We start from the raw sequence: 13052 nt of genomic DNA on the forward strand, positions 1-13052 counted from the left end.
TTTGGCCTCGGACTGATCGTCCCCGGTCAGAGAAGTTGTTAAAGACAGCTGAGGAAATGCAGTTGTGATGCAGTTTATGCTCCAGGATACTTCTCCTTATCTGTTGCACCGGGTTTCTCTACTGACCATTCCCAAGCGCTAATAATCTTTTTGATTCCAAAATTGTTATTTCTCATTCTACATTCCACTTAAATTTCCTCTTTCTCTCTCTTTCCTCCTTAGTTCTGATAGATGATTCATTTTCTCTGGCACTTTTCAAACCCTTTTTTCCTCTTTCCATTTCCATTCCCTGCAGAATGCTGCTGCATTGTCTCCAGCAGCTCTCTGTTGCCAAATGCTCTTCACGTTTGAAACTCCACATCAAGTTTCTTTAACATCATCTCATTTGAACTATGAGCAATTTGCACTGGCTGGTGAAATTCTGCATACATTAGCATTACTGTTTCACTTCTCTGTTGGTTCTGTGACAGGACTGGAACCAGACATGGTACACCAACAGCCCAAGATTTACCTGGTGCTTCGAGAACACAGTCCTTGCTTGGATCCCCTGTGCCTATCTGTGGATCTGTTTTCCTTTCTACTACTTGTACCTTCGACACAAAAACAGAGGCTATATCAGGATGTCCCACATCTTCAAAATCAAAATGGTAAAAGTGGAGGATGGGATTTGATCCTAACACTACTGCAATTTTGATGCACAGTTTAATTTTTATAAATCATTAACTCTTTTCTGATGATCCATCTCTGTGCTTGTATTGACATTTATTCACTCAGGTAAAAGTCACATCAGTACAAATCAAGTAAATCTTCAGGAATAACTACTGCGAGATCTTTTCCCCTGTAGCTCCATGTAGTTTCCTGCTACTTTCCATAATGCTCTGTCTCAAACCTGCTCTGTTACTTCTTCAGTCTTCTAGCCCGGCCTTCTTGGAGCAGCCAGTTCAGTAGGCTGGCCCAGCATCTTTTTACTTCATTCCAATATGTTTTTGCTGTCTCTGTCCCAGGTCCTTGGATTCCTCTTGGTCATACTGTGTTTTTCTAATGTCTTCTATGTACTGTGGGAAATAAGCCAAGGAATCCCTCGGACTCCAGCATTCTTCATTAGCCCGGCAGTGTTGGGGATCACAATGGTAATTCTTCTTTTGTCCTGTGTGTGGCCCAGCTTAGCCTTCTGGGGGCACTTCTGGTATTTCCCATGTTTTTGAGTGTCTCTGAGCACAAAGATAGCTGATGGGGAATATAACACCGGAGCTTTGCTCTTTGAGTTTCTGCTCTATGAAGCAGTAGGGGACAAGAGTTGAGGCAGCTACATTATATAGCTCTGTGAGATGCGTATACCTCACAAGAGCCAAAGCAGCTATATTTAGAAGGAGGTTTTATAACAGGACAAGATCCAGTTTCCCATAACCACAGTATGTTAGTTAGTATGGTTGGATCTTAATGAATGAAATGGGATTTCTTTTTGACTAAATGCCTATCCTCCCCTTCAGTTACGGCACCTTCACAGCCTAGAGCCTTCCAGCCTGTTGGCCCAGTTGTGGTTTTATTACTTGCTCTTTCAGTAGTGACATTCTGCAGCACAAACTGCTCCTAATACATTCAGTTTTAGCCTTACAATAGTTCAGCTCTAAGTACCTTGAAATGTTTGGGCAAGAAACTGATTTTGCTTTATTGTGTCCATTAACTTGATAGTAATGTTTGGCATTTCACTACCAGCTATTTACCTGGAGGTATTTCTGCTTCCTCACAGATCCTTGCCATGTTCCTTACCCAAGCAGAAAGAATGATGGGCATCCAGTCTTCAGGCATCATGTTGATTTACTGGCTGCTCACATTCTTGTCTGCACTTGTGATGTTTAGTTCCAAAATCCAACATGGCCTGGAAAGAGTAAGTGAAATCATTTATCTTTAACCTGAAAGGGTATGAAGGCTCTGAACAATATGGTTCTTTTTGCCTCATTGATAGTGAGGAGAAGAACTGAATTCCTTTCTTAATGTCTGTGCTAAGAAAAATGATTAATGAGTCTGATCTCCACTCATGTTATCCCTTGCAATACAGAGAGAGCATGGTTTTCTGAGTGTTCATCAGATTTCACATGAAAAAAAAAAGCAAATTAATGTAAACACCAAATGTAGCCTTATGCTCAGGCTCCAGGCCTCTTCCATAATTAACAATTCACCAATTCTTGCTCTGAAAAAAATATTCAGACTTCTGCCTTGTTGGGTGTTTCTGTTTCTGTCTTTCTTGGTCACAAAATTAATTAGTGAGTCCTTTATGGAGCCCCATACACCCTACTTAATAAACCCCAGCAGCTGTTTCATTCTGTCAGTGACTTATCCCACTATGTGAGCACAGTCTATGTGAGCACAATGTCAAAGCACTTCAAGTTCTCTGAACAATTATGCAGTGTAGACGTTAAGTATGTTGTGAAGTGTCATGATAAAGCATTACTGTAAATGATAAATGAATCCATTATTCAGTAGTTTCTGGTGTTCCAGTTCTAGGAATTACCTATTTCAATAGTTACACAACTGTAATTTAAATAAATGTAAGTACAAAAAATAAAACCAAGCATCAAACAAAAACTCAGCCTATGGCTTGCAGAGTATGAAGAAGCCATCTTTCCCCATTGATTTCATTCTCAGCAGTATTCTGTTTCTTAGGGGTTCTTGGAAGACTTTTTCCACCATGTTGCCACTTACCTTTATGCTAGCCTGGTGCTTGGTGAACTTGTGTTATTCTGCTTAGTGGATCACCCTCCTTTCTTCACTAAAGCTGTCAACAGTTCTGTAAGTATAATGTAGCTTTTCATAATGCTTTGCTTCGTTGCTCAAGCAAGTTTAAACTTCTGGGGATACACAGGAACATGATTATCTGAGAGGTGCAAAATACATCATTCTGTATAAAGGCCAATGGTATTAAAAGGTAACCAGCAGAACTGGGGATAACAACTCCATCTTTTGTGTGTTTTGAAAAACTAGTGACCTCTCCACACTCTTGCTTCTTTTCATTGAAATCAGCATATAGGGCTTATTTTGCTTCTGCCTGGTCTTCAGTAAACCAGTACACTCCTCTATCTGTGGTACATGTATGGCAGAACTAAGTGCTTCAGAAAGTGAATATCGTTGGATATGAAGGATGGTATTCTGAGACATTATTTGAAGTCTAATTCTCCAAAGTCCCATAGATCCCTCACAATACATTGCCAGAGGCAAGGAGTGGGGGCTGGGTAGCCTTTTGCTTGTTTTTCTTGGAAAAGTGCAGGAGGGATATCATATGACACGTTCCCTTTTCTCCATATAAATATCATCCATGTTTTTCTTCCCATCAGAATCAGTGTCCAGAAGCCAGCAGCTCTTTTCTGTCCAAAATCACATACTGGTGGTTCTCTGGGTAAGAAAACACAGAAGAGACAAGGGTTTGCTATAATATCAGGGGAAAAAAAAACAAAAAAACAAAACCAGCATAAGAGAGGGTGTAGATGAGAAGCAGTTGAAGCATCTCTGCTCTGCTCCCAGGTTAACTTATGTAGTGAGGTTTTAAATTCCTTCTCTGAGGACTTGAGGTATTCTCTCAAGATCTAATTGTAAAATGTAGCTTATTTTTCTCAAAATAGTTTAAAACACAAATTTGTGATTCCAGATAATTCCTCACTCCTAGCTACCTGCCCAGGACCTTTTCATCTTCAAATAGACATCAGCAGTCTCAAGAGATTGCTGTACACCAGCCACAGCCCTGCCTGCCAGACCTTCTTGTAACAAATGCTGGGCAGAGAGAAAATACTGAAAGATGATTTTGCCTCAGCCTTCTGCTTAGCAGTCAGAAGTAAAATGATTACATACCTTGGACCTTATGTCAGCAATGGTAATGCCTCCTCTGTTTCACTTAGCCACAGATTAAGTTAAAATGAACTTTGTCCCCCTCTGCCCGAGACCCAGCTGTCACTATCAACTAAACTTAGAATTAGGGCTTACTTGCAAATAATAATTATACTGACAGAAGATAGCATAGGGGTTTGAAGCAAAACAGCTGTTCCTAAATATTCATATGTATTCAGGGAAAGGATATTCCTAAGTAGTATTTACAGAATTCACTGTGTAGCACTGAATTAAGGCCCATCTGTTTTGAAAATATTACATGTGCAACAAATACTTTTGTGCTTACTTATTGGCTGTCTGTGTTTTCCAGGCTTGTCTGGAAAGGCTGTCAGCAGTCTTTGGGGGTGGATGACCTGTGGTCAGTGAGGAAAGAGGACTCCTCTGAAGAAATTGTTGCCTGGGCTGAGAGGGAGTGGAAGAAGTATAACAACAGAATGAAGCAGTGAGTACTTAATCTAGAGTGTGTCATGGATGCAGCTGGCATTTCTCTCTCCTTTAGATGCTACAAACAAATATGCCTGCAGGGACTGGTATGCCATCTCTGAACAGACTTGAAGCTCCTCCACTCCCCACAAAGGGACAGACATCAAAATCATAGAATCATTTTAGTTGAAAGGGACCTTTAAAAGTCATTTATTCCAACTCCCCTGGAACAAAAAGGGGCATCTCCAGTTAGATCAGGTTGCACAGAGCCCAGTCCAGCCTGAACTTGAACATCTCCAGGTACGAAACATTCACCGCAGTATCCAGACAGCTTCAGTACATATTCAGGCTCTCAGTGTGAGCTTTGCTGGTGCTTCCAACACAGATGGAAGCATTCTGTCCATCTAGACAAAGGAAGATTTGAAAGATTCAATCCTACTGAATTATCTGGCTATTAAACAAGAAGAAAAATATAGTTACTCAGATTTTATGTTGACTGTCTGTTAGAAAAACATGGGAGTCTCCTCTGTTCAGTGGGTAAACAGTGAAAGTATTTTTGTGCAACACCTAAGTGATGAAATATGCTGAACAACAACTCTTAATTCCTAGAAGCTTGGTTCTGATGAGAGGGATCATTTTTTGACCTGTATTTATACTGGACAGGGCACAAGATCCAGCATGAGCTATTTCATGATTTTTTGAAAACACAAGATGCAATTTTTTTCAGTTACAGTTAGCTTTTCCACTATTTCTGTCACGGATTTGACCAGATCAATCTATGTCCGTGACAGGGGCGACAGGCCTCTGCCCTCCCCCCCCCCCCCACCCCAGTCCCACAAAAATGGGAAGGAAGGAAGGGAGGAAAAGAACAGCGGCAACAATCTATGGAGGAAAACTTATTTTACTATAATATGGGAATACAAGATAACACAATAGATACAATTTAATTGCAATTGAGATTAATAAATCAGACAAGATGAGAGAGAGAGAGTTCCCGGGACCGATTCAAACCTGAAAAGCTTGGAACGGCTAGGAAAGCACCCTCCAGCACCCACTGCCAGGCAGCAAGAGAGTGCCCCCCCCACCCGGAAGGGCCAGATCCCGTGACTTCTGTAATGTACAGGGATAGGTAGCTGGGATTGGGCAGTGACACTTTAATGCCCCGTACACTACATGATGTTTTGATGTGGAATACTGAAACCCAAAAACAAAAAACAAAAACAAAAAAAACAAAAACAAGAACAAAAAACATAGAACCATGACATTCCACCCCTTATTCTACATCGTTACATCATGCTTAAAATATATATACATATATACAAACAAACAAAAAATGATTAAAATGCACACATGGCTATATACATATACATAGAATTAGTAACTGCACTCCCCCGGCATCAAGTTTCCTTGTGGTACACACTGGACATCCCCATTCTTCTGCATTACCCACCAAGTGGATCCTGGTCCCTGGGCAAAAACTGTACCACGGAGAGGTTTGCCCTTTCCAGAAGCTGGAAGAACCCAAACTGCCTTTCCTAACATGTTCTTTACATGTACAACTGGGACTTTATCTCCCTCTACGGTATGTAGTGAACTGGATTGGTTAGGACCATCACGATTAATAGATCCTCTGGTATTGACTAACCAGGTGGCTTCTGCCAAATGCTTCTCCCAGTGCTTAAATGTTCCGCCACCCAGTGCTTTTAGCATCGTTTTTAACAATCCATTGTATCGTTCAATTTTACCAGAGGCTGGTGCATGATAGGGAATGTGGTAAATCCACTGAATGCCATGATCTTTGGCCCAAGTATTTACAAGAGAATTTTTGAAATGAGTCCCATTATCTGACTCAATCCTTTCTGGGGTGCCATGTCGCCACAGGACTTGTTTCTCGAGACCCAGTATGGTGTTTCGGGCGGTAGCATGGGGTACTGCATATGTTTCAAGCCACCCAGTGGTTGCCTCCACCATAGTAAGCACATAATGCTTACCATTGCGAGATCGTGGTAAGGTGATATAATCAATCTGCCAGGCCTCCCCATATTTGTACTTTTGCCATCGCCCTTCCTCCCACAGAGGTTTCATCCTCTTGGCTTGTTTGATGATGGCACATGTTTCACAGTTATGAATGACCTGCGCAATGGCATCCATAGTTAAGTCCACCCCTCGGTCTCTAGCCCATTTGTATGTTGCATCTCTCCCTTGATGACCTGAGGTCTCATGGGCCCACCGAGCCAGAAATAATTCACCCTTGTTCTGCCAGTCCAGGTCTATTTGAGCCACCTCAATTCTGGCAGCTCGGTCTACCTGATGGTTATTTTGCTGTTCTTCAGTAGCCCGACTCTTGGGGACATGAGCATCTACATGGCGCACCTTTACAACCATAGTCTTTGTTCGGGCAGCAATGTCTTTCCACAGTTCAGCAGCCCAAATAGGTTTACCCCTTCTTTGCCAGTTATTTTGCTCCCACTGCTGTAACCACCCCCATAAGGCATTTGCTACCATCCATGAGTCAGTGTAAAGATAGAGCATTGGCCACCTCTCCCGTTCAGCGACATCTAAGGCCAGTTGGACAGCCTTTACCTCTGCAAATTGGCTTGATTCGCCTTTCCCTTCAGTGGCCTCTGCAACTCGTCGTGTGGGGCTCCACACAGCAGATTTCCATCTGCGATGCTTTCCCACAATACGACACGATCCATCTGTGAACAGGGCATATTTCTTTTCATTCTCTGGTAGTTCATTGTATGGTGGGGCTTCTTTAGCACGTGATACTTCTTCTGCTGGTGGTGTTCCAAACTTCTTACCTTCAGGCCAGTCCATGATGACTTCTAGGATTCCTGGACGACTGAGGTTCCCCATCCGTGCTCGTTGTGTAATCAGTGCAATCCACTTACTCCAAGTGGCATCAGTAGCATGATGGGTGGAGGGAACCTTTCCTTTAAACATCCAGTTCAGCACTGGCAGTCGAGGTGCCAGAAGGAGCTGTGTTTCAGTACCGACTACTTCGGAAGCAGCCCGAACCCCTTCATAAGCGGCTAAGATCTCCTTCTCAGTTGGAGTGTAGTGCTCTTCAGACCCTCTGTATGCCCGACTCCAGAATCCCAGGGGTCGGCCTCTGGTCTCTCCTGAGGCTCTTTGCCACAAACTCCAAGTGGGACCGTTCTCTCCAGCAGCAGTGTAGAGGATGTTCTTTATACCCTGTCCCGTTCGTACTGGTCCTAGGGCCACGGCACGGGCTATCTCCTGTTTAATCTGTTCAAAAGCCTGCTGCTGCTCAGGGCCCCATGTAAACTTATTTCTCATTCGCGTCACATAATAAAGGGGGCTTACAATGAGGCTGTAGTTTGGAACATGCATTCTCCAAAAGCCCACTGCACCCAGAAAAGATTGTGTCTCTCTTTTGCTAGTGGGTGGAGACATAGCAGTGATTTTGTCGATCACGTCTGTCGGAATGTGACGACGGCCATCTTGCCACTTTATACCTAGGAACTGAATCTCCTGGGCAGGTCCTTTCACTTTGCTTCGCTTAATAGCAAAACCAGCACTCAGAAGAATATGGATCATCCTCTCTCCTTTTGTGAAGACTTCTTGTGCTGTATCACCCCACACAATGATGTCATCAATGTACTGCAGGTGCTCAGGAGCACTGCCCTGTTCCAATACAGTTTGGATCAACCCATGGCAAATGGTCGGGCTGTGTTTCCACCCCTGGGGCAAACGGTTCCAGGTATACTGAATGCCCCTCCATGTGAAAGCAAACTGTGGCTTACATTCTTTGGCCAAAGGGATGGAAAAGAAGGCATTAGCAATGTCAATGGTGGCATACCATTTGGCCGCTTTTGACTCCAGTTCATACTGGAGTTCTAACATGTCCGGCACAGCAGCACTCAGTGGGGGTGTGACTTCATTCAGGCCACGGTAGTCCACCGTCAGCCTCCATTCTCCACTGGCTTTACGCACTGGCCATATGGGGCTGTTAAAAGGCGAGTGAGTTTTGCTGATCACTCCCTGGCTCTCTAGTTGACGAATTAACTTATGAATGGGGAGCAAAGAATCCCTGTTGGTGCGGTACTGACGCCTGTGCACCACTTTTGTAGCAATCGGTACCTGTTGCTCTTTTACTCGCAGCAGCCCCACAACAGATGGATCTTCTGACAGGCCAGGCAAAACAGACAGCTGCTTAATGTTGTCTGTGTCCACAGCAGCTATTCCAAAGGCCCATCGATACCCCTTAGGATCCTTGAAATGCCCCCTTCTGAGATAATCAATCCCTAGTATACATGGAGCCCCTGGGCCCGTCACAATAGGATGTTTTTGCCAGTCCTTACCAGTGAGGCTTATCTCGGCCTCCAACACAGTCAATTCTTGAGAGCCCCCGGTCACTCCAGAAATATGGATTGATTCTGTCCCTTCATGACTCGAGGGCATCAGAGTGCACTGTGCACCAGTGTCCACCAGGGCCTTATATTTCAGTGGTTCTGATGTGCCAGGCCATCGAATCCACACAGTCCAATATACTCTATTATCCCTTTCCCCCCCCTGACTGAGGGCAGGGCCCCTCTATTCATTACCTGTGGTAACTGGAGCAACTGCACTGGTGGTAGATCTGCCTTGTAATTCTTTCACCCGGGCTCGTAATACAGGAGTAGGTTGACCGTGCCACTTCCCCATGTCTTCTCCATGGTCACGTAGGTAATACCATAAGGTAATTCGCGGTGTATTATTCCTTACTTGAGCCGTAGAGCGTCTGCCTCTAACAGCTGAGATTTTTGATCGTGCACGTAAGAAGGAAGGTTCATTGTCTTTAGTTAGGTGGGATCGCCAAAATTTCATCATCTCCTTCACCTCCTTCGCTAGACTCATTTGATTATCCTGATCTTCATCCAGCGTCTCTGATACTGCTACAGGTTTGTCACGGTTAATCAGTTGAGACACTTGCTCCGTCATTCTTGATATTGCAGCAACGGCAGAATGAATTGGAGACAGCAATTGTTCGTAGTTTTGGAGCGTAACAATTAATTCATAAATTAAGGGTGTTCTCTGTTGTTCCTGGTATCTGTCACATGCTGACGTTAGTGTAGCAGCATATTTGTCCGGTGCTGTTGTCACGATTTTCTGCCATATCTCAGGCGTTGTCCTCACCTTTTCAGGGTCGCGGTTTTGTTGTGGGTGGTTAGGAACAAAGTCAGGGTCATACAACATTTCCACCACGCCTATTTCCCTCAAATACTGGATACCCTTTTCAACTGTATCCCATTTCTTCATCGCAATCTTCAAGCCATTTTTGAAGGGATACTTTTCCTTCACGGCTATTAACACTCGTTCCCAGAGGGAGGCAGCCTCATCCGAACATCGACTAATTCCTCTGTCAATAGCTGGATCTCTGGCAATGGCACCTAGTTGGCGAGCTTCATTACCATCCAGAGACAAGCTATGGGCCCCACTGTCCCAACAGCGAACCAACCAGGAAACAATACTTTCATTCAGGCGCCGTGTGAACTCCTTTCTTGAACCTTGGATTTCAGTCATCTTTAGAGGCCGGCGAGTAGTAATAGAGACTTCCTCTTCATCACTCTCTTCTGCATGTCTCTTAGTTTTCGCTTTTGCCTTTCGCGATGGTGGTGGTTTTGAGGAGGGCCCCTCGCCTGGATCTTCCTCCTCCTCCTCCTCCTCTTCTTCTCTTTTTCGTTCAAGACGTGAAGACACTCGTTTCCATTTCTTGCCCTCCACAGGAGCAACCGGTATTGTTACTGGTGTCTCCTGTGATTGATTAGATTTGACTTGGGGATTTTCCCCTTTGGCTTGAACCTCAGCTCGGAAACTCTCTCTCTCCCGAATGGTATTATATAGGGCACGGTAAGCACAAGCCAAACCCCAAATAAGTTGTACCTCCTTAGATTTATGTAAGCCGCATAGTCCCTGACTCAAATACTGGCTTAGTTTCTCAGGATCCCACAGGTGTTCAAGAGTAAAATCCCATGACACTGCGGGTCCCCATGCTTCTAAGACCTTTCCTAAACCTCTCCATATCCCCTGCCAGTCATCATTCTCTAGTTTTGGAGAAGACTCCTTCCCCTTATTACAAATAAAGAATACATTCAGGAGAATTGATGACGCGAACAACAACATGGGTATTAATTCAGGATTCAAAAAACGTTTGACAAACCGAGAAGAAAACCCGGAGACTGGTCTGAACATCGTGTTGTTTGTAAAATTAGCTATTCCATTTGGGATGTAGTTGTTTGTGAAATTAGCCATTCCTTCTGGGATGTAGTTGTTTGTGAAATTAGCCATTCCTTCTGGGATGTAGATGTCAAAGTTCAAATCATACCACATTGCAAATAGGTAAAACATAGGTGTCTCCATCAGTGTCATTAGGTACCTATATATGGTTGCAATTCCACAACACATAATTATGAGCTGGATTATTGGCCAGTAGGTTGTGACTAACACCATTGCTTTTAATCCTTTACCCAGCACCCCCACGATAACGAGTGGGTTCATCGCTGGTGCTTGCTAAAAAAGGGTTAATGAATTGAAGCTAACAAGAGGAGGGGAAAAAAAAAGGAAAAAGGCACTACTCAGACTAAGTAGTGCTCAAAGTTTACAAATATCCCAGAACACTGGCAGTACGCCTAATCTTTCAAGGTCAGGTTTTCCAGCACAGAAACCTGAACTACTGATAATGCTCCCTAACGAAGCTCTCTAAGAGCAGAGAGAAAAAGAGATTCGTTCAAAAAGCTAAAAAGCAGTCGAGCCCCACGTTGGGCGCCAAATATCTGTCACGGATTTGACCAGATCAATCTATGTCCGTGACAGGGGCGACAGGCCTCTGCCCTCCCCCCCCCCCCCCACCCCAGTCCCACAAAAATGGGAAGGAAGGAAGGGAGGAAAAGAACAGCGGCAACAATCTATGGAGGAAAACTTATTTTACTATAATATGGGAATACAAGATAACACAATAGATACAATTTAATTGCAATTGAGATTAATAAATCAGACAAGATGAGAGAGAGAGAGTTCCCGGGACCGATTCAAACCTGAAAAGCTTGGAACGGCTAGGAAAGCACCCTCCAGCACCCACTGCCAGGCAGCAAGAGAGTGCCCCCCCCACCCGGAAGGGCCAGATCCCGTGACTTCTGTAATGTACAGGGATAGGTAGCTGGGATTGGGCAGTGACACTTTAATGCCCCGTACACTACATGATGTTTTGATGTGGAATACTGAAACCCAAAAACAAAAAACAAAAACAAAAAAAACAAAAACAAGAACAAAAAACATAGAACCATGACAATTTCTTTCTTTAGAAAAATGGAGTCTGCTACTTTTAAAAAGAGTCAGAATGAAACTGACATTGGAGAAGCTGAAGAGACAGAGGTTCTACTGCAGTCAGAGCACAGTCAGAGTGGGCCATTGCTGCAAGCATTTTGGAGCATGTTTGGAATCTATTTCCTGCTCAGCACCCTCTGCTTAGTTATATGTGATGTCTTCTTGTTCTCCATCCCAAAGATACTGAGGTATGTGCCTATTTGGAATTTATTTCCCAAAGAAACACCACATGTATCATAAGACTGCTGCATGCATGAGCTCACCCAGAGAAATGTATGTCAGCACTCACAGAAGTAGATAAACAGAATTTTAGCTTCTGCAATCTCCGATTGCTGTTGAAAGGAGCAGGATTACCATTCATTCTAAGCCCACAGTCACCTCTGTCACTTTCTACAGCTGTGTACATTTCTTTACCTCTATGTGGAAAGGACCAGTTGCCCTAAGCTTTGTGGCAACTTTGCAAGAACCAGAGTAAGCATTATTTGGTGGTTCTGTGTACTGCATGCATTGCACAGGCTGTCAGCAATCTGCAGTAGACTCATGGCTCTATGTTCCTTTACTAATCATAAAGCATACAGCTGAGCATCCTACACATCTTCAGTAGCATCTTTAGTTAGTGGATCGTTACACTTTGTGGATTATGTTGGTACAACACAAACCTGCACTGCAATTTGTTTTCAAAGGCAAAAACACTTCTCAGTCATTAGAAGCAGCTGTGGAAACGTGGAAATCGGTGACTTCCTCAGATTCTCACTTCTTATTTGCATATTTCTGACAAATTCACAGAATTCAGGTGCCATCTTTCACATTAAAAATCACATCTCAGAAGATGCTGAGATAGATCAGAGATTACTTCAAAACCAAGAGTGTCAAATGTCAAAAACGAGATATTGCAGACACAGGAAACCTAGCATTTTCCCATCTCTTCTACTATTTTACTGACAAAGGTCAGCTAGAGAATACAGAAAAATCGCTGGAATTTCATTTCCAACACTGCATCAGTTCTACACAGATTAACCAATATTGTGCTCCTGTCTTGCAGCCTTTTCCTTGAGTTCATTGAAGATCAAGAGGCCCCTAGCTGGCATGGTTATTTCTATGCCTTCATTCTGGTTCTTTTAGCTTGCCTCCAGACTCTATTTGAACAACGATATATGTACATGTGTCTCGTTCTGGGTCTGAGATTGAAAACTGCAGTAACAGGGCTTGTATACAGGAAGGTGAGTCTGTGAGCTACCTTTTCAACTTCATTTTTTTTCTAGCCTAACATTAGTTATTGTGACGTTGTTACATGGTTCTCAACAATGAGGGAATATGCTATTAGAGATCTACTTCTAGCATGTAATTCTGTGCTATATTCATCTCTGAATAGTGTGTGAGGTATTTTACTGTTTGTCTTTCAGATCTTACCTCTGAAGAGA

General features: G+C 43.5%; 1 protein-coding gene across 1 annotated transcript in view; it reads left to right on the top strand.

Annotated features, from left to right (window-relative positions):
• ABCC6 (ATP binding cassette subfamily C member 6) overlaps positions 1–13052 on the top strand; it is a 31717-nt gene that overhangs the window by 266 nt on the left and 18399 nt on the right. The window contains exons 2-9 of the mRNA XM_048961809.1: positions 471–647; positions 1005–1130; positions 1751–1888; positions 2665–2790; positions 3333–3394; positions 4190–4321; positions 11610–11819; positions 12674–12851. Coding sequence (XP_048817766.1) covers positions 471–647; positions 1005–1130; positions 1751–1888; positions 2665–2790; positions 3333–3394; positions 4190–4321; positions 11610–11819; positions 12674–12851 — 1149 coding nt within the window. The remainder of the gene's footprint in view (positions 1–470; positions 648–1004; positions 1131–1750; positions 1889–2664; positions 2791–3332; positions 3395–4189; positions 4322–11609; positions 11820–12673; positions 12852–13052) is intronic.

This window comes from Lagopus muta, chromosome 15, assembly GCF_023343835.1.
Source record: "Lagopus muta isolate bLagMut1 chromosome 15, bLagMut1 primary, whole genome shotgun sequence".
Lineage (NCBI taxonomy): Eukaryota > Metazoa > Chordata > Aves > Galliformes > Phasianidae > Lagopus > Lagopus muta.